At 45.3% G+C, this 21,832-nt stretch overlaps 3 protein-coding genes across 11 annotated transcripts in view; 2 read left to right on the top strand and 1 right to left on the bottom strand.

Annotated features, from left to right (window-relative positions):
• The window catches only part of LOC135366588 (uncharacterized), an 83,109-nt gene that overhangs the window by 31,595 nt on the left and 29,682 nt on the right, over positions 1–21,832 (top strand). The window contains exon 9 of one of the 9 annotated variants that reach the window (XM_064599361.1): positions 8,475–11,771. The exons of the other annotated variants lie outside the window; for them this stretch is intronic. Coding sequence (XP_064455431.1) covers positions 8,499–11,771 — 3,273 coding nt within the window. The 5' untranslated portion in view covers positions 8,475–8,498. Of the gene's footprint in view, positions 1–8,474; positions 11,772–21,832 lie in introns of those variants that run through there. 9 annotated transcript variants of the gene reach the window in all.
• LOC135367542 (uncharacterized) lies at positions 2,110–4,057 on the bottom strand. The gene is made up of 7 exons (XM_064600836.1): positions 3,858–4,057; positions 3,644–3,769; positions 3,152–3,311; positions 2,903–3,066; positions 2,630–2,838; positions 2,307–2,519; positions 2,110–2,240 (listed from the first exon to the last, which is right to left on the bottom strand). Exons 1-7 carry the CDS (start codon positions 4,055–4,057, stop codon positions 2,110–2,112), a joined length of 1,203 nt encoding a protein of 400 aa, XP_064456906.1.
• On the top strand, positions 11,778–15,080 carry LOC135366591 (ankyrin-3-like). Its single transcript, XM_064599366.1, has one exon. The coding sequence runs from the start codon at positions 11,778–11,780 to the stop codon at positions 14,679–14,681; it is 2,904 nt and encodes a 967-aa protein (XP_064455436.1). The 3' UTR covers positions 14,682–15,080.

The raw sequence follows: 21,832 nt of genomic DNA, 5'->3' as shown, positions 1-21,832 counted from the left end.
TATTTGTGTGCATTTGTTTATTGCAGCATTGTAACAAATATTCCAGACAACAGCAGGTATGTTGGTACAACGCAGTTATAATTTTACTTCTTGCATTTCGAACATTTGCACAAGGAATAACATACAATTTCTTCTTAAAAACATAGTACCTCTGCTGGATCAAGCACCCCCACTACAGTCACAGATCTTTTCAACTCATTGTAAGTGAATGCTTGGGTTAATGGAGATACCAGAGACAGATATAGAAAAATGAGCCATTTAGCATGCGACATATTTAGCAATTACAGTGCATTTTATGTCTAGAGCCTTTTTTCTTTTTTGCACAGAAATCACAAAGGAAATACATTTGGCAATACATGTAACACACCTAAAGAAAATTAAGTACTTCCAGCAAAACACGTAACCTGGATTTGAGGCACTTCCAATGACAAACTTAAACTTTGTTTTTCCTGTTGACATGAACAGGTATAAGACTTTGTGATGTGCACAAGGAACTATAAGCAATAGACTATTACCATTCAAGAAGAAATCAAGTCTCTGTATTACGGTTTACGCACCAAACTCTAAAGCCAATGCACCACAAATGCGGGGATGGTTATGACACTATATTTTATGTATTTGGTGGGCTGCAGTGCGGCAGATTGAGTTTAAGAAGCACTGACTGACATAAGGAAACAAAAATGATGCATACATAACAATGATCCACTTACGCCAGCATCTGCACATGGTAACCACTCAGATAGTAAACCTGTCACATTTTTTTTCGCCCTTGTTCTTTTTATAGCTATGAGGAAGACGAAGAAAGCAACATGGTGCAGGAACAGGATGTTCAGTTCGTCTCCCAGTCCACACTTCCACGGGAACCATGCCTTGACCAGTGAGTATCGTTATGGATGCTGATGTGTACGGATAGCTTTACTGTTACGTTGAAATCCATTCGCTGTTTTAGGTCACCCACTGTCTCAACAAAGAGACTGCAGGAGTCCTGTAGTCATGCTGGTAGGTATGTACAATAAAATGTGAGGTACTTTCACACTATAACTTGAAAATTGAAAACAATCTTCGTGACCTCAGTGACGCTGGTGTACCCCAAGCATGTATATTACATCTTTTTCCTCCCAGGAGCAAGAAATCTAGAACTGGCAATCAGATTGACCAGTCAATACAGCGATCCTTAGAAGCATGCTCTTCAAAGTTGGAGACTTTGCAAGCAGAAAAGGATGATGTACATCATTTCTGCCAGTTTCTGGCTACACGTCTACGTGAACTAGGAAAGACACAGAGAAGAGAGGCCTTTCACAAACTGGGAGATGTATTGTATGAACTGGAGGCCACCAGTGCAGAGTACTGAGCTCTCATTCGTGGACAGTTCTCTCTGTCTGTCGCAATGTTGCTTTGTCAGCTAATGTATATTTATGTAGTGTAAACAGATTAAACGAATGAACTGCATGTACTGTTTGGAACACGGTTTTCTAAAATCTCCAGCGTGTGGCGGAGCGGTTCCCTATAGGTGACTTCACACACTAGGGAACTATACCAAAACCTTCCCCGAGGGGAGGCCACGTTCAACTGCTCTCCCTAGCAGACTATGCTGAGTATGTGATGGTTCTATGTCCTGACAGGTGGTGCTGCATGGCCTCCCCATGGAGACAGTATTGGTATAGTTCCCTTGTGCATGATTGCTGATAGGGGACTGCTCGGCCATGGGATGGAGATCTTCGACAACCGTGTTCCAAACAGTACATGCATCTGCACTTCTGAATAGAAAATACCTTGATCGATATGTGTTTGTCTTGCCATGGCAACTTCCCCTCAGTCACAAAATACAGGGCAAGTCTGTCTCGGACTGCTGCTGCTGACCTGCAATTAACGTAAACAAGAGGATTGCATATGCTGAAAACTGTATTTGTTATTTATTTCTGATATGCTACAAGGCTACAGGCACTGAAGTGCCAAATAGGTCGCATTAATGTTTGGACCCTCATTAACTCAGCGTCCGCAAAAACGTCGAGGAAGAAACCAGTTTCTGAGCAGACTTCTTTGTGAAGTGTCAGATAAGCTTATTCTAGTGCAAGCCTGATGTGAGCAAAGACATTTACGAATCCATATCTATGGGTTTACTGACTTTTTGGGATGATAGCCAATTCCACTTAGCCCGCGCAGCAGTCCAAGATCACCACCGTCTGCCCTCCACGCTCCACTCTGCAGGTTCCCACAGGAATCTTCGTAGTCGGTGTACCCTGGGATTGAAACACACCTTGTCTCAGCTGAAATACCCTACACGAGAATAAGTTGTCTTTATGCACCTATGGGATTGTAGAACATTGAAGATGTCTTCATAACAAAATTGTGAAGCACCACACATGCTTTCACGATTCTCTCCACATTCTCTCGTTTTGCTTTAAATGGCCTCCTGAGTATGCGCCACCGGTTGGCCAGAATGCCAAAAGCATTTTCGATGAGGCGTCTGGCTCGTGACAGGCGATAGTTGAAGATTTTGTGGTGGTGTTCACTTGCAGCTGAAATAGTAAAATATGGGCAACGTTGCTTGGATAAGACTATTTCTGGCAAGACACAGCTAGTGTGACCTATAGCCCAAGCGGTTTTATTTTCATTTTGGTTTGCGTACCTCTTCTTGAGTATGGCCGCATCAAGAACGTCCTGAGAGGGAAGGCTTCATCTCCAACAATGCAATGTGGTATTGGCCCTGCTGTCCCCACATTCCTTGGCCCCGGGATGCCGAAGTCACTGCCTTCAAGCACTTGCAGAAGCTTTGAACGGGCAAAGATCCCAGCATCACTTTCACCGCCAAGGTGCCCCATGTCAACATAGGTGAAGCTGTGTTGAGCAGCACATTAGAGAATTTTAGTATACGGTGCTAAACAGTAGGAGGCAGGCCTACCGGTACTGAGCATCACAGACGGCAAGGAGGACTACACTGAAGGTTCCCTTGTAGTTGTAGTTCTGCGAGCCAGACTTGGCTGGACATTCAATTACAATGTGCTTGCCATCGATGCTCCCAATGCAGTTGGGAAACTGCCATCTTGTTTCCATTTCAGATGCAATCTGAAGAAATGTATAATTGTTGAAGATGGCACTCCTATCAATGTGTTACTTCACATGCACATCATGCTAACATCATTCATATCACCTGTCTCCATTCTTCAGTTGTCGATGGAAAGGCTAGGTACTGCCCCTGGAGGCAGTTCCATATGGCCTCGCATGTTTCATTAATTATTCTGCTGGCTGTTGAGCGGCCAACAAGAAAGTTAAATGAGGCGCTCCGAAACGTGTCCCCATTGGCCAGGAACCTACAGAAAAGAACTTTCTTATATGTCGCAGTGCCATGTTATAATGCTCAAACTCAAGTTAAGCTCCAGCCCTGGAGGCAGCCAAGATTATGTTTCCATGCTTTCCTAAATCTTTTATCGCACTACAGGTAGTCTGATTTTCTATTATGTGTGCGTTGTGTGTAGCATTATGAGCAACACAACCATCCATTTAGTAACTTTGTTACTTTCTCAGAAGGATCAAACAGGTCTTGGGTTTTCTGTTCTCATGTTTTCTGCTGCGATTGGTCACAACACAAGCCAATTTGGATCTATAGCGCACTTCCCGTAGTTTTGGTTAGTCCCAAACATACCTGAGAGTCAATGCCAGCCTTTCACTCGCCGGGATGGCTTTCCTCCAGCGTGTGTCCCTGCGTTCGATTGATCCCCGAACATATCCCAACAAGGTGTCGAACGCCGCGGGGGTCATTCGAAGAAAGCTATTTTGAGTTAAAACAAGCAGGAAAAAGTCTTAGGAGAACGTGTAGTGTTTGGTTATTGGAACCTATCGTAAAGACTTGGACTTACTCGCGGTAGAAAGCTTCATCCGTGCAGCGCAAACGTGGCAGGAGGCAATTCGCCTGGCCTTCCTCGTTTCGGTGGCGCCACAAAGGATGGATCCAGAACCTCCGTTCCCCTCGTCTACGCTGTCGATTTCGCAAAAGCACAGACGTGAAAAGCAGAACGTTTATGACGGTCAGTAGCTCAACTTCGCTGTCGCTCGCCATTTTGATCGGCTCTAGCTCAGTCTCACGAGTTCCCGCTGTGGACGAGAGACTCGCGAGCGGAGCGGAGAGGGGAGGCGGCAAGCCGCGCATGACAAGCGGAAAGCGGTTTCCGCGCATACGCACCGCATGTGGGTATACCCCTTTACGGTACTCACGCTTCCGCTTGTGCGCGTTTAAAATTCAAATTTTCATCGTCCAATCATGATGCAGACCTCGCCGCCTGATGAGTGGCTCCCCTAGCGGATCGTGCGGACGGGCTTCTCATTGGTTTTGCCGATTATGACACAGTCGCTATAATCTAGTAAGTCGTGCTTCAAAGTACCAGAAGTACGACACCGAAATTGGCAATGCGGTTATTCCATCAACTTGCGGTATGGAATCTAATAGCAGCATTTCAGTGAAACAGGAGAAGTCAAGTCCGATAAGAAATGTAGCACAATACAAAAAGCAACACTGAAGCTTCCTTAGTTTAATATATACAAACTTTCGCCGGGGGGGGGGGGGGGGGGGCAACGCTTCATCAGGTACAAGGTGTGAAGTTCGCGTATACAAGTATATAAATATATATATATATATATATATATAGATACTCATTGAACGATGCGACAGCACCAGAGGACACGTGTTTCGCCGTGTTTGCGGCTCGTCGGCCCTGGGTAGCTGCGCATCGTTCGGGATTGGCAAACCAGGGGTCACTCAGCGAGCGATAACACGTCGTAACACTTCAAACACGTCTAGCATCATTTACTTATTTTTTTTAATGGCTTTTCCCCCTCTTTATATATATATATATATATATATATACAGGGTGTCCACGCTAAGTGTGAACAGGTTTTTTAAAAATATATATAACACTTTTTCCAAGATGAAATCAATTGCAATATAGCATATGCTGAAGGGCACTCCCTAGCAGTGCATTAGCAAAGTCCAAAGGCAATGTCTTAATTAACTTTCATTAATTAACTTTTTAATTATAAAAGCTACAAAGTTGTCCCAATGAGAACATCTGTTCCTTTCGGTCACCTGATATCGTAGCCGTTTTCTGAACAAAAATACGTTCGATAGATCGCCCGCAAAAAATTCGTGAGGGAACGCCATTTTCTTCTTTATTTTGTTCATTGCGCTTCTTAGAAGATGCGTATTTCCTTCATCCCCAACGGGAGAGGGGGAAGGAGCACAGTGCCGCCTCATGCGTCGAAGATGAGCTTTAACTTGCGGAAACAAAACAAAAACAAATGTATCGGGTGACTCTATCGGGACTGGCCTTATCTTGGGTTGCATTTTCTGTTTCCTTTTAATCTTTTTCCAGGACGCGAGAGGCGATAGTGTGCTCTTTCTCTCTCACACATTGGGGGTGAAAGAAAAACGCGTCTTCTAAGAAGCGCAATGAAGAAAATAAAGAAAAAATATGGCGTTGATTCACGAATTTTTTGCGGGCGGTCTATCGAACGGATTTTTGTTCTGAAAACGGCTACGATATCAGGTGACCGAAAGGAACAGATGTTCTCATTGGGACAACTTTGTTGCTTTTATAATTAAAAAGTTAATTAATGAAAGTTAATTAAGACATTGCCTTTGGACTTTGCTAATGCCCTGCTAAGGAGTGCCCTTCAGCATATGCTATATTGCGATTTAATGTTGGAAAAAGTGTTATATATATTTTTAAAAAATCTGTTCACACTTAGCGTGGACACCCTGTATATATATATATATATATATATATATATATATTTTAATACTTGTATACGCGAACTTCACACCTTGTACCTGATGAAGCGTGGTGCCCCACTCGAAAGCTTGTATATATTAAACTAAGGAAGCTTCAGTGTTCCTTTTTGTATTGTGGTACGGAATCTACAAAGCTCCATCATGCAGCTTCCGTCTGGGATCCAGGTCAGGTGACGCTTTAGTAACGCCTTCGAAACCGTACACAAAAGAGCTGCGCGTTTCATCCTCGGGAACTAAACGACCGCAAGAGTCACTTCTATGAAAGTTAGCCGAAAGTTTGTTACTATAGCAACGGGACTCTGCCATCGTTAGTCAGGAACAGGCTCATGCCCGCATCCATGGAGGAAGGAAACACAGGAGCGGCGCTTCCAACTTTTGGCATTGGGAGGAGCGTGACGGCCTTCGCATTGCATTCTGGGATGCTCCTGTCTACCATGTGACCGCTCACGTGACCCCAAGAGCATGCGCAGGCCAGCTGTCTAAGCAGACTACGGGAGTCGTGATTCTCTTGCAGTTGCATTGTGATGAACGCCGCGGGTCCAGTTTTATTTGCGTGTGTTCGGAGGTTTACTCTCGGTTTATCCTTGTGCTACGAGACAGGTCACAGTCTGTAGGACAGGCACGCAGGACTAGAAACATCAACCGTGGCAGCGACGGTTGTGTGACGACGTCGCTACGTTTTGTGTCGTTGTTGCTGATATGGTAAAGCATGCCAGTAATCAAACTTGCACAACAATGGAGGAAATCAAATGAATGTGCAGCTGTCGCACACGGCCAGCTTGCAAACGAACGATTCAAGATGACTATATCATAGACAGGGGTACGAAACAACCGATCAAGTACGTACTTACGGATAAAACGTGATTCCCGTGACAGAGCTGCATTCTGTTGAACGACAGCCGCAGCCGCGGTAAGAACACGTTAACAAAACGTTTTTTTCCGCAATGGCACTCACATTTTAGTAAATGTGATAAGAGTAAATGGCTTTGGAAGAGCATAAAAGCACGAAAAGCAGCGCGAGCAACAAAGCGTTGCTAAACCGAAACTTTAGAGAGGATCACGTGGTGGACAGGAAGTAATGGCGGTTTTGACAAGAGCGACCGCCAGAGGGGTCTCACGGAAATCTGTTCGAAATCGGCCGCTCCCAGCTGTGTTTCCTTCCTCCATGCCCGCACCGCCTAGTGGGCGCGGGAATGAGATCCGAAATCCCGAAATCGTTAGGCTTAGCGTGGCCGCGCTTTTTATGTCGTTCAGATGGCGTTAATGAAATGCATATAAAAAAGGCTCCAGATCACGTAATTTTTAATTCTTATATTTTTAGACTCGTTATATGGCCTTCTCTCACTTCTATGCATTATTTCACTTCTAAACACACTCGAGAACTTCTAAAAGCCATCAGTCCCACTGTTACGGTACGGCCAGTTGGCCTTCAGTTAACCGATGTTGCGGTACGCCGGAAAATTTCCCGACTGTTTCTCCTCCGCAAAGTCTATTACCACACTGACTAGCTGCGAACTAACCTTATCTGTCCTGCCAAATACATCTCCCACCGCACCAATCATGGCCGAAAAGTGCGCATACCTATTTCGCGTACAACATGCTTCGCCGATGCATAATGTAAATAACCCCGAAACTAGGGAACACGAAGGGACAGACACAAACACGGGTTTTTTACATTATGCATCATCTTCACCAGCTCGCTTGCTTCCTAGCCATTTTTTCAATGCTTCACCGATTCCTTTGTTCCCCGTACAAGCCAGAATTGGAACCAGCTTGCTGTTTGTCACACATCGATTTCATCCATTCATCTATTTAAAACTGCTGTCTATGATCATGTTACCCAACTGTGAAATTTCGTAACGCAAGTTTTTATTGCTATGTTGCTTGAAACGTTTTTTGCAATCGACTCCCTTCTGTAACGCTCGTAGCCCTTTAGGTAAATTATATAAATAACTCGTTACAACTGATCGTTGTCAAGTTTAGAGGGGTCGTGAAATGATTTGCAAACGCAGGTGGTGGTGGTGGTGGTGATAGGGCGTGCCGTTGTCGGCCTCACGTATGTGGGCAACGTCACGACTCACGCCCTGGGGGAATGTGCGTCCTGGGCCGACTTCTAAGGGAACTGTGCCGACATATGTCTGAAAGCGTCTGAGGAAAACCCAGGAAAAACCCCAGACAGCACAGCCGGCACCGGGATTCGAACCTGGGTACCTCCCAGTCTCGACGTGACATGGCCAGCTCACGCCAGCTCACTAGCTCACCAGCTCACGCCAGCTGACATGGCCAGCTCAGCCAGTTACGAGCTCACGAGATAAACGGGAAGAGTACCCTTCGAGGTATAGGGAGTCGCTGACCCGTATTACCAGCCTGCAACTCAGCATGCTGCACCCTCATTCGCTGGACTGCAGTGCTGTCCAGCGAATGAGGGTGCAGCATGCTGAGTTGCAGGCTGGTAATACGGGTCAGCGACTCCATATACCTCGAAGGGTACTCTTCCCGTTTATCTCGTGAGCTCGTAATGGTGACTCCGACAAGTGTAGCGATCGTTTGGGGAACATCTGGAATTTCAAACAGGTGTTGAACGACGGACGACCATTTATTGCTGCTAACCATTTTGTCACATGGTTAGCACGAATTGATTTTTATTGATTGATTTTCCAGAAATATACCTTCTGTCATGTGCTTGCAGGACGCATGATTACTCGAGACAACGATGGATGAAGATGGAGGATTGTCGGATTCTAGCGTCAACATGGAGAGGTCCCCCGAGACGGCAACGATTCGGAAAGCGATGCATGATGCCATCGACAAAGGCGACTTGGGTGAGGTGGAAAAATGTCTAAAAGAGAAGAGAGATCTCAGCCAGTGGTTGGACCCGACTAGTGAGAAATCAGCTTTGTGTAACGCGCTAGCGAAGCAAAAACTTAAAATAGCTGCCCTGCTAACGACACATCACTGCAGACTTAACCAGAGGAAAAAGAGAAAACAGGAAGAAGAAGACTTCATTGGGAGACTGAATCCCATGGAGGAACTTGAGTATCGTTACCAGCTGCGCCTGCTTGTGCACAAGTGCAATGTTGCTCAACAACTAGTAAGCAAATCATCAAGCAAAACGAGCAGTGACGGGTTCGAAGTCAAAGTGAAAGAATTGTATGAAACACTCGCTAAGATTCCAATGGTGTACACTATTCTCAGGGTTGTTGCTACGTCCCCGTTGTTAGAAATCATATTCGACTTCCAGAGCGAGAAATTACACTGTATGCTTGGGAGCGATTACAAAACCACCTTGGGTCTGACTCTGCCTCGAGAGGAAAAAATCTATCTTGGAGCAAAGAGGGAGGACGATGAACTTCTAGGAACGATGGCACACGAGTTCTGTCATACTGCCCTGGACATGGTGTACGAAAATGATGGAAAGCCATACATGATAGGTGACGCAGAGCGCAGAAACTACTACAAAAGCATTCTGAATGAGATCGAGTCCAGGATTGATAAAGTACACGAAATCATAGCACGGGCATTTCATCAGACGGATGTTAAAGAACAAGAACTTATCGTGAGGGTCCCACACATGCTCGCGTTGATGTGTTTCGGAATGCACGACACTCTCGAGGCACACATGCCATCAGGAGAAGCGCTCCTACAGGAACAAGTTCCCAGACTGCTCAAATTGTTTAACGAAACCATCGTTCCAGACATGAAGGAGTTCGTCCGCAACAATCGCCCAGACAAAGATAGAGAAGAGATAAAAAAACAAAATCTGCGGCTTTGTAAAGCTGAGAAGACACAAAGCCTTGGAATAGAGTTTAAGACCAAATTTGATTTACAAGATTGCCCGCTTCTCGTTCTCAGCGCTCCGAACTTGACCTTCCTCGAAGTGATGATTCATGACGCTGTTAGGTTGAAGAGACAGTCGTATGTATTCCTCGAAGTAGGTATGTGGGACGGTGAACTGAAAGAAGCGTTGCAGAACAACAAATGCAGCTATGTGATTCTTTCGTCTGACAGAAGACATTACCGGCAAGCTGACGACCCAAAAGCGATTGTAGAACTGTTAGAGTGTTTGGCTACACATAGGGACACCAAAGTGATTGTGTTGACCGAAAGTGCTGAGCAAGATGAGTTCGTAGAAGAGATTAATAAATGTTTCCGAAATAACGGACAGGTCGTTGCTGTGCCCAATTGTGGGCTTACCGATATAACAGATGGATGTAAAGCCAGCGTGTTGAAATCCTCTTCTATTCAGTTTCAAGAGCTGTGCAAACTATCGGTTGATGAAGTAATGAGATCATGTGGTGAAAGAAGGAACGTCAGCGCAGAGGAACAGACCGGAAACACGTTTTGGGACCTACTGGAAAACACATTTCTAAAGTTGTGTCGAGACAAAGAAATTGAGGTGAGACCGAAACTCAAGGCGCTGTACGAAGAGATACCTAGCTACTACATAGAACGCACATGCGAACGTGTCACTCAGGTGGATCTTAGTGCGGCGTTACGTACTCTGCCGAACGAGGCATTTGCAATCGTGGGTTCCTGCGGCGAAGCCATCGATGCTTTCCTTCTTCCAGGGTGCCGTGCGTGCCATCACAGCCACGTGGAAAGTTTCGAAAGATGTGTGTTGCTGGATGATGGGAACAGTTACGATGCACTTGCGCAATCGGCTATCTACAGAGCCAAGACAGTCCACCTTCTTCGGTACGACTCAAGAAGTTCGAGATTCCACTGGGTCAGATCTAATGGTCCTCTTGGACTCCTCATGGAAGCAGTTGCCGGTGAATGCGAGATTCGTAACATGAAAGAGTTGCTTCGTGACGTTGCTGATAAGGTCGTGGTCATTTGTGGCGATCCTGGAATGGGAAAAAGTGTCATGTCATTGTGCATGGCTCAGTATATAAAATTTCAGGAAGAAATGACATGGGTGCTGTATGTAGACATGCAAAAAATTAACATTGAGTGCGTGGAACGCAATGATATGGGAGTTGTCTTACTTGCTAAATTATGCGGCTTAAAGGAGGACACCTTCGAGTTCAACCTTCTCGAGAGGAGTGTCTCTACTGCCAGGCCTTTCAAGGTTTTCGTCATTTTCGACGCATTCGACGAGGTCGTCCCCCAAGTCCGTGAATTTTTGCTAGAATTAGTGGTTGCCCTCCAAAAAACTATGATTTCGAAAATATTTTTGTTCAGTCGGAATAGCTCAAAGTTCGAACTGCAAAACAAGTTGCACACGATAGCTTTCGAAATTGTCGGTTTGAAATATAAAGAACAAGTGCAATTTCTGAAAATGTTTTGGAAACGAAATGATTGCAAAACCAGTGATGAGAAATTGGACTCAGACGCGCGCGGATCCTTAGAAAGATTTTCTTCGCAGGGGAAAAATAAGATCACCAACAACCCGCTACTGATTCAAATGATTGCAGAAATCGATGAACCACAACTCCAGAAGTCTGAACTCGGATACCCCGCAGAGGATCCTGTACATAGAGAAAAATTCAGCATTTTAGAAATCTATGAGAAGTTCGTTGAAAAGAAGTTTACTATTTATCTGAAGAAACTGAGAGGAGGGACGGTTTTAAACCAAAGCCTCACTATTGTGCAGGACGCAGAGGGAGACGCCAGATCGACTTTCTACGAGAACCATGGTCTTCTCGGCCTCAAAGTTGTTTTCGACCAAGAATCGCTGACCATGTTGCTAACGAAAAAGGAGCTCCGGAAACTCGAACGTGGTGGAGAACTAATGCAACGTGTCATTGACGGTCGCCTTAAATACGGATTGGTGGTGGGACACAGCTTCGCGATTCCCATGTTTCTGCACAAAACGTTTGCAGAGTTTTTCGCAGCTCATTTTCTCGCTAATGAGGTTAAAGAGGAAGACAACGTGGAGGGCGACGTTACAAAGTTTGTCGCCAGCATGTACGGAAACAGCGATTATGATGGGGTCCTCAACTTCTTCGATGCATTGGGAGCAAAATGTCACGCACTTCACTGACATATCATGAACAATGACTGGCAGAGTGTTGAGAATGGTGCTGAGGTGCCGTTCAGCCGTGATGCTTTTTCAAGATCGCCTATGCATATAGCAGCGTTGTATGCAGATGAAGAGACATTGGACAAGGTCACTGAGATGCACGGTGAGAAAATGGCTGAGGAATTGCTAGAAGAAGACGGACTCGGAATGACGCCTTTGATGTACGCCGACAGAATACGCAACTGGAAAAGATTGAATGAACTTTGCAAACACTGCAGTGAGAAGAGCGTCAACTGGGCGAAGCAACTGCCTGTTGCCACTAAAAAGACTACAGGAGAACGAGATTTCGCATCTTCAATGATACGCGAGGCTGTGCTGATGGAGTGGAAAGATCTCTTGAATTGCATTTTGAAAGCGTGTGCAGTACTGAAGAATGCCGAACGGCCCTTTGTTACGGATCCTCATGAGACGGGTCATAGACAGAAAACTACTAAACATCCAGGAATCGATATTGATACGATTCAGTGCTTTCACGGACACTCTCCTATCTTCCACGTGAAGTCTTATGAAGTCTTCAAAGTACTCTTACCTTATTCGGACATCAGAGTTGTGGCGAAAGACGGCTCCACACTTTTACATGTGTACGCAGCGGTGGGAGCACACGATGCTTGCAAGTACGTTTTGAGTCGCCTTGCAAGTGATGCGTCAAATGCTGGTGGTCAGAGGCCGCTGCACTTGAGTACGATTTTCCGTAATTCGAATATTTTGCATCTGTTAATACCCCATTCGACATCAAGTGATGCCCGTGACAAAAAAGGAAATACACCTTTGCACCTGGCAGCATATCCTGGATATGTTTTTGAAAGTACTGAAGTCTGTCTATGGCTTCCTTTGCATGGAGTCTACAAGACGGCCCGGGTAGTGCAAACAGAAGTAATGAAGAAGATCCTTCCTCACGTGGACGTCACCGCTTCTAACTGCGATGGCGACACTGTTTTGCACAAAAGTTCGTGCTGCAATTCAATGAGTGCCGTGAAGCTCCTCCTTCCCTATTCAGACGTAGATAAGAAAAACAAAGATGGTGATAATTTACTCTTGAGCAGTGTTTCTAGAGGATACATACTGCGGATAAGAGGCAAGGCAACGGTCAGCACAAGCTTCGATGTGCTTTTACGTGCTTTTCCGAAAATGCTTGGTGGCGTTACGAGAGAGTATGAATCGCGACAAGAAACGAGTCCAGAAAGGAAGGCATCCGAAAAGGAAGCCGTCAAGGTCACGAAACTTATTTTGCTCCATTCAGTCGTTAATGCTGTCGATGAAGATGGTTGCACTGCACTTCACCTTAGTGCTCGCACAGGAACATTGGATGCAGTAAAGCTACTGTTTCCTCATCTTTCAGCCAATGATGCCGACAAACATGGACTGACCTCGTTGCACTGGGCTGTCATCATGGGCCACTTGGACGTAGTCAAATTCTTCCTTTCGAGAATGTGTTTGAATGGACGAGATCACGAAGGCGTTACTGCACTCGTTCATAGCGCTCTCCATGGCCATATCGATATCGTGAAGGTTCTCCTTCCTATGACATCAGCTGACATCCTCGACACGTATGGATGTATTCCTTTGCATTATTCTGCCATAGAAGGTTACACTGAAATTGCTCAGTTTCTTCTTCCTCATTCGTTTGCTTCAAAGGGTATGAAACCGAGTTTCACCCCGCTGCATTTTACCGCAAGAGAGGGCCACGTAGAAACATCGCGTGTGATTCTCCCTCACTCAGATACTACAGTTTGCAATGACAATGGTGATACAGCCATACATGTGTGCGCGGACAGACGTTACTGCGAAGTGGTGCAACTGTTACTTCCTTACTCTGAGCTGAATGCCACGAATAAATCGGGGAAGACAGCACTTCTAGAAGCATGTTGTAGTACCCACCGATCGAAACAAGAAACCTCTGCGGAGAGCAACAGAAGCTGCAGCACACTTGGAACACAGAACATCAAAATGATCAAACTCCTGCTGCTCCATTCTGTCGTTAATACTGCCGATGAAGATGACTGCACTGCACTTCATCTGAGTGCTCGTACCGGAAACTTGGATGTAGTAAAGCTATTGTTTCCTCATTTGTCAGCCAATGATACCGACAAATATGGACAGAATTCGTTCCACTGGGCAGTTATGGGGGGCCACTTGGAAGTAGTCAGATTCTTCCTTTCGAGAATATGTTTCAATGTACGAGATCACAAAGGCGCTACTCCACTTCTCCACAGCGCTCTCTATGGCCATATCGACATTGTGAAACTTCTACTCCCTCTCATATCGACCGACGACTTTGACACATATGGATATAATCCGTTGCATTATTCTGCCAGGGAAGGTTACACTGATATTGTTGAATTCCTTCTTCCCCATTCATTTGCTTCTAAGGGTGACAAACATGGTTGCACCCCGCTGCATCTTAGTGCGGAGGACGGTCGAGTTGAAGCAACGGGAGCGATTCTCCCTCACTCAGATACTGTCATTAGCGATGGAGATGGTGACTCGGCTCTGCTGTGTAGTGCATTGGGAAATTGTTGCGATGTCGTTAAACTGCTGCTTCCTTATTCGGAAGTGAATGCCACGAATAAATGTGGCATGACAGCGCTCGCGTACATTTTTCGTAAGGATATCCAGCAGTTTGAGAAGAAATCTGAAAACAGTGAGGAGAGCAAAGAGAGCGAAGTGCCAGAAAAGAAAGACATCAAAATGGTCAAACTGCTAATCCTCCACGCAGACGCCAATGTTGTTGACAATGACGGACGAATTGTATTTCGACTGGCTGCCTCTCTGAGATGGTTCAATATAAAGAAATTATTTCTTCCTCACTTGGATGTTACCTCTGTTGGAATTCAAGTAGCACACGGGGATTCTGTGGAGCTGCAGGGCTAATAAAAAATAATAGCAATTCGTGCTGTGATGAATAACAGAGGGTCAGCACCAGAACAGAAGTGGGTCGGTTACTCAGCTACTGAATGCAAGTGGCCTGGCACTGTTGCGAAAGTGAGATACGTTTCTGTTGGCGTGTAACAAAGTGTGGCGGTACGTTGATAGATGTAAGTAACTGTAAGTGAATGTTACTTGTAGGATAGCAAGCGATGCCCTTCCCCTTGGAAGATGTGTGTTTTCAGTGGAACGAGTGATAATCAGTGTACATATAACATATTTGAACTCTTTGTTCGCCTAAGCTTCAGAGGTTTTTGGATCTTCATGTTAGATGAATATCACCATGTGAGTTTTTTGCGTGTATCGCCGTGTATGTGCAGTTTCATTAAAATGCTTGAACGGAAATGCCGGCTCTGTTTTTCTGATTGGCGAGATAGGAAGTGCAGTTACGACGCGTTACATATGAACGCATGAAAGAATTGTTTGGGGGGCATTATGTGGCTAAGCATACCGTTAGTATCATCAGAATCACCATGTCGTGTTTATCTCTTCATTATTGCAAGAACTGGCACAGCCGTTGAATTCTCATCACTAAGGATAACATTGACCTGAGTTTCATAGCCCCGAGTTACACCCCCGTGAGTTTCAGGAGGTGCAAAGACTGTGACACGGAGACGGTTTCAAGACCGTGACACAGGGTGACAATCATGATCGCCGACGTGAAGTTATATCTTCGCAACTGGGGGAGTACATTCAGGTAAGGAGACAAAGCACCAGAAGGCTTGTAAACGCAGGCTGGAGTCCGAGCTATTGTGAAGGTTTCTGGGAGGATGCACGATCAGTCATCACTGAGTGCATATAATGTTTTTGTTTGAGGCCAAAGCGGCTTACAGTTATCGTAATTTCTGATGAACGACAATTCCTTTCATTGTTTGCTCCCTTAGGCGTGTGGGTGCCCACGAGAACTCAGCGGAATGCAATAAACATTCTTTTTCTTTTTTTTTTTGGAGACAACAACAAGGTGGGCGTAGTGCTCACAGCAGAGGGAGCGTGTTGGGGACTGATTGAGCGGTGTGAGGCATAAAAGCCTCTATTTTGGACCGAGTGAGCGACCCGGACATGGTAGGCGAACCCAGAACGTATGGCATATTATGAAAGAATTGAAAAATTACTTAAATTGTTTCTACCGGAGGAACTTTGGAGTGGGAGGGAAGGAGCAACGTGGCAGTAGCTGCGGCAGTGAAATAAACGAGGATAAACATACTAAATAATAAAGTAACTGCAAACGGGGAAACTACCGTAATTTCACGCGTATAGGCCGCATCGCATATAAGCCGCAGGACGCGTTTTTAGGAATGTTTTGAAATTTTTCTGCCAGATAAGCCGCACTCGGAGATAAGCCGCGGGCAATACGAGACGACTGATTTGTGCGACAAACGAGACCATAAACCCTGTGGTCCATACTCCGGGGTCGACATAGTGTACAACAAAGGAGGTTTGTTGGGCGGTTTTCATGGAATTGATGGGTCAGTGGTCTTCCAGAAGACGTGAATCACTATCAGCACTTAAGTCTGCTTGGGGGAATGCACCAGCAAGATCAATCTACTCGAATGTGGACCCGTTCCTGTTATGCACTGTTCCTGCATCGGCAGGGTACTGCTGTTCCAGAAACACCGTCGGCCCTTTCGTTAAAACCGAAGTGTGGGGAAAATACCAGGTAAAAATAGTCATCAGATAAGCCGCACCGGTGGATAAGCCGCAGAGCGCCCGTGAGGAAAAAAATCGCGCATTAGCCGCGGCTAATACGCGTGAAATTACGGTACCACAACCGTTCCAGCTTTACTGGCTCGCCCTTGGATCTTCTACGTGGTCTCCGCAGCATGAATTTGTATCTCTTCGTCTGTGGAGTGCTACACTTTGGAGGTTCAGATGTTCTAGACCCTCTCGACAAAGGTGTAGGTTTTTTGGAACTCGAAAAGTTCCGCAATTGCCGGACTCTAGCAAGCAAAGCCAGATTGCCATACTTGATACACAGGTATGTTGGAAAAGGGAGAAAGATAGAGGTACTGTCCCCGTTCCACTGGCTTCAGGGCGAATGCGACACACATGGGATTTCCCCGATTAGCATGCCGCTACCTTGCCTCTTACCTTACAGCTTTCGTGCTCTCCCTGATCGCGGTTCTTCTGTATGTCTCTTCATGGCAGCAGGTCTTCCTCTCAGCTTTCCACCGCGGGGTCGCTGTCCCCGATGTTCTGCACCACTAGAAAGGGCACTAAAGTTTCTTTCACTTCAGCCTTTGACGTGGAATGAAACATGTCATTACTCTGATACCGATATAAAAGGAACAGGACTTGTCGGTTGCGTCCTTTTGTGTCTTATGAGGGAAAGGAACCCCGAGTTACACTTTCTCTCTCCCTCTTATGAAGCCTGACTCTGCGGAGAGGTCTGCGATTGGTCTCCTGGAAATGATCTCTGATTGGACAAATCGTCCGAGGAGACCAATGGGAGCCCGCTCTGCGTTGTCGGCCTTCTTAAGGAAATTGAGAAGGAAAGCGTCATGCGCAGCTTCTTTTACTCATAAATCGCATACTCATAAGTCGCAAAATAGCGCAAAGGATGGGTCCCATCGTTGCCGCGATTTTCAGGGAAACGGGAGGTGTTTGCATGAGTGACTACCTCCAGCAGGAAGAAACTGCACCGTGCAACCTGTTAATGCGGCATACTACTGTTGCTTTCATGCAGCCTGGCGTGCATTGCGTCCTGGCATGCATTCATGCAGAAATGTGATATAATTGATAGCAACACGGATCTCAGCATAAACATTTATTCACAGTAAACCACACACGAAGTCTACGGTACAAAACTCTGTCTAAAACTGGATTGACTTTGCCGCCAAGCAGGCGTCTTGTGTTTTGACTGAGGAGTGTTGAACTGGCAGCAGGGTGTTGATGGCCACCTCATTCCTTTCTTCCAATGAGTGATTGTTGGTGCTGCAGCACTGCCTCCAATGACTCACTGTGGCTAGAAAATATAACAAAACATGTCAGAAAGCATTATGTAGCCTGCTAGTTCTAACTAGTTTGTTTAGTGGCTATGCACACTCTTTCGCGGGATGCTTGTCTGGCCACATAAGAGCAAAAACTGTATCAACACTGATCTGAGAGACACATAAAGAAAAGAAGCTGCACGCACAAAAATCACAGAACTGTTACAGCTACACAACACAAATTGCAGCAACAGCTGAAAATCTGTTTGCGCGTGACTACCTGATGTGGACGCTAGAGCCCTGCACCATCCGCGGATGGAAGCGGATATCCGTAAGATACTTGCGGATTCGGATGAGAATTTATCACTTTCTGCGGTGTGCGGATCGGATGGCTCGAGGTCGGATGCGGATATACCGCATGCTGTAATTTTTCTACTAGCAATTTATTCGTATTGCGCGCCGACAGCGAGCGCATGCTCGGGTTCACCTTTGACCATGCACAGCCAAGACGGGAGAGAAGGCATTTTGGTGTCCACACGAGCACCGGCGAGGTAGCGTTCCAGAAGTCTCTCCATATCGTGTTTGTTGAAATGTTTACCTTTGCTTGTTGTCGTGAGTCCTTCCGTGAAAGCATGGAGGCATCTGAAATTATACCAACATTCTTCCGGCGGTGTTTACGCGTCCTTCGAAACTTGCAGATGTAAACGGTTGTGTATGCAGCGGTGCGGATCGGGTAACGTGTGCGCGGATGCTAAAAATCTTATCCGCGCAGGGCTCTAGCGGACGCTGCCAGGATCTCAGGGAAATGAGGATGTAACAGATGTCGCTGTGAAAGTACATCAATGTGACAGGAGTTTTCTCGTGACACACGACCTTACCTGGTCGAGCAGGCGACTGCTAGCACTCCATGATTGGCGCAGCACTTCCACCACTGCATGACGCTAAAACAACATCTATGCTGCTCTCATAACTTTGGTGCAAAAATTCTGTACAGGATAAAAATAAACACTGTGTATATTATAAAAGACAATACAAAGCAAGAGCTGTATCACCACGTCAAATATAAGGTTTATTCACACGACGTCATCCGCAGGAGACAGCCACTGTCGCTAGCAGGCAGATTTGCTGCCATGGGCCTTTGTAGATCTCGGCCCTATTGTAGGTTGCAGTCAAGCTGTTACTCATGTTATACTCACCGTGTATCTGGTGTGTAAAAGTTGTTGCTCTGTGATTTGTAGAATATCCGAGCAATTTCCATATTTTTGGTGTTAATAGTCACCTAAAAAGCATAATGCAGCGAACAAATGCAAGGACTTAACATTGAGGGACCTATAGTATGGCGCTGAGGTGACTTCAGTGAATAAACCTTTTAGGAATTCAAATCTTGCACTACTGCAGGTAGCTGTTTGGGTGAAGTAAGACGGAATCACATAGTTACGCTGTTCTCCATACAATACCAAGGATGGTCCGAGGATGTTTCAAAACAACTAAGCACAGAAATACTAGTTTTGTACCGTTTGCTGAATATTTTGTCTGCTGCCCACACATGTTGTGCGGTTCCTTAGCAAGCTTCTGGCAGTCGTTTCTTCTGCATCGCACTTCCCTGCTGACTTTTACAGCATCTGAAAAAAAGTTCGATTTCGTTAACCACACGACAACCATGCAAATGGAAATCAGTTAGAGCCTTCCAACAACTGTATTTGGAATACTTTGTTGACAAAAAATTTAAAGAGGCTCCCTCTAGAGTAAGATTAGGGGGCACATCGAACATCAGGAACATTGAAGGACAACACAGTGACACGTCAGAGACAACTGCTTCCCCTCACCTCACAGGGAACTGTTAAGCTTATGTGCAAATAGCTGTTTCGTAGGGTAGGTTACCACTATTTTCATATCCACCGATGCAAGATAGTCCAAGCACCTATAAAAAGAAAAATGCAGTTACTATGAAACCATGATATGCAAACAAAAGTACTTGCGCAAAATTTTCAATGTGTAGTTTCAGTACCAGCGAGAAATGCAACAACCGAAGTCGGGCTGACATGACAATGAACTAACCAGCATTTACGTTCCAGCGTGTCCGCCCTGCAAACCGTAACTGTCGACTTTCGTTTACTCAAGACTTCAACAGTCATCGAAAACTCGTGAATCTCGATGGTTAATTAGTGGAGTGATACCGTGTTTGTTTTAGCACCAAGACGAACCAAGGCACTTACTGAAACGTTGTACTGCCGAACACACAACCTTGCACACAACGTTAATCACTACTTTGAATGCAAGTGCAGTCAGGTCAACCGAAATTGCAAAATTCCCATATCGGACCCCCCTCCTGGGAACAAGGCTAACCGGAAGTCGCACGTATGCTAGTAATAATAAATTGCGCTGTAATTTGCAAATTCCTTAGTGAGGTTAGGTTAGGTTAGGTCAGTACATATTACACGCGCGGGGGGGGGGTATCCCCCCCCCCCGCAGTTGTTCGAGACTGTGCCTACTTCCGTCTAAGCCTCGTTCCCAGTGTTAGAGCGGAGCGTGTCCAATGTGGGATATCTGGCCTGGCTTACTCCAGGTCAACCCAACCCACACTTCCAATGTGCTTCAATCGGTGATACGAAGCCCAAATAAATAAAGGAAACGATATTCCGATATTATGCCACGCATCTCTACGACATGCGATTTGGTGCACAGAAACAGGCACATACTTTAATGAAGAGTGAACTCACCCCTTAAACTTGAAAGCCAGAGAACAAAGAAACGATGTCCACCACAGTACTCTGGGAGCTCTGCTGCGCTCAACAGCTTTTATCACTGGACAGCACTGCGTACGTTCTCGCTATGCTAAAAAATTGCAAGACAAAACGCGCGGGAGATTAGAACTTCGAAAGATTTTCGTATAACAACCAGTGGAATGCAGGCGCCAAGACCCAGCTGCTACCGTTGCGCGTCCGGAAAGTTTGAAGTTTCAACGGTTGAAACTGAACAGGTTCGAACTGGTTGGATGGATGGATGATGGATGGTGATTGGGTAGACGGGCAGACGTCATTGCCATTGCTTTAGCTCGTGCTTATTGGGTACTTATTTTTTGTAATATCTTTAATTTCCGTGGCCCAACATCATCATCATTATGCCATCGCCAATCGCCATCGTTGTTGCAGCGACGAGTGTCGTATTTTGTTATGTGTGTGTTGAAAATCGCTGTTCTTTTTGCAAACATTTTATCAGTGCCTTTGCTACTGAGCTACAGGTGTGCCTAATATGTAGCGCATTGCCTGTTCAGCGGTTTCAAAGAGATACCATGGGCAGTTTCAAGATTTTTTGAAGGGTCCTGAGGGATCCCTGAGTCACGTCAGATTCCATTTTACTGCTGCAGCTGTGTAGCTTGTGGGAAAATGTTATGTGCATCTGATATCTGCTGCCCACAGTACGTGCAAAGTGCTTCTGTGTTTGTGGAGCTATGGTTTATAGTGCTGCGCTGCACGATTCGTCGGAGTCGTCGACTTTTTTATTGACGTTTCAGTGATTCAATAATTTAGTTGCTGATTTCTTTAAGTTGGTGTAGCGTAGTATTCTGCAGGGGAGTTACTGACGTCCAAAATTTACATTTACCAGCAACGGTAACGCAGGAACGCTAGTTCAAGAAACATTGCCCCGAACAAATGCGGGCTTTTGTTAAGAAAAACGATATATATTCAGTAAAATAAAATATTACTTCACAGCACTTAGATTCTGGTAATGTCTTCTAGTTGTGGATGCTATATATATGCATGTCAGTGAGCCAAAAAAAAAACTCGGATCATCATATGTATGGACATTATTTAAATTATCTACGTACCTCAGTCAGACTGCCTTCATCTGACTGATCTTTTGTTACAATATATGGGCATACAACTCACATAGCATGAAAGACTACATACTATCCATTTGGTCATAATATAATTGGACAAAGTTAATGCGGTCCATTCATGCATAGTTTCTGAAGGTTGTTGCAGAGTCCACTTTTATTACCTCAGTATGATCATTTGCAAACAGATTCTACTTGCTGCTTTACACACGTGTGATGGAAAGTAAGAGAATAAGGAATTTCCTTCATGTATGAGGATCATCCAACAAAAGTTCCTCTGCTGTGAACAAAATAATAAATCTATAGCACAACATTGAAAAAATTTATGTACA

This window comes from Ornithodoros turicata, chromosome 8, assembly GCF_037126465.1.
Source record: "Ornithodoros turicata isolate Travis chromosome 8, ASM3712646v1, whole genome shotgun sequence".
NCBI classification, from domain to species: Eukaryota; Metazoa; Arthropoda; class Arachnida; order Ixodida; family Argasidae; genus Ornithodoros; species Ornithodoros turicata.
Note: the sequence above shows the minus strand (reverse complement) of the source record. Positions and strands in the feature narration are given on the sequence as shown.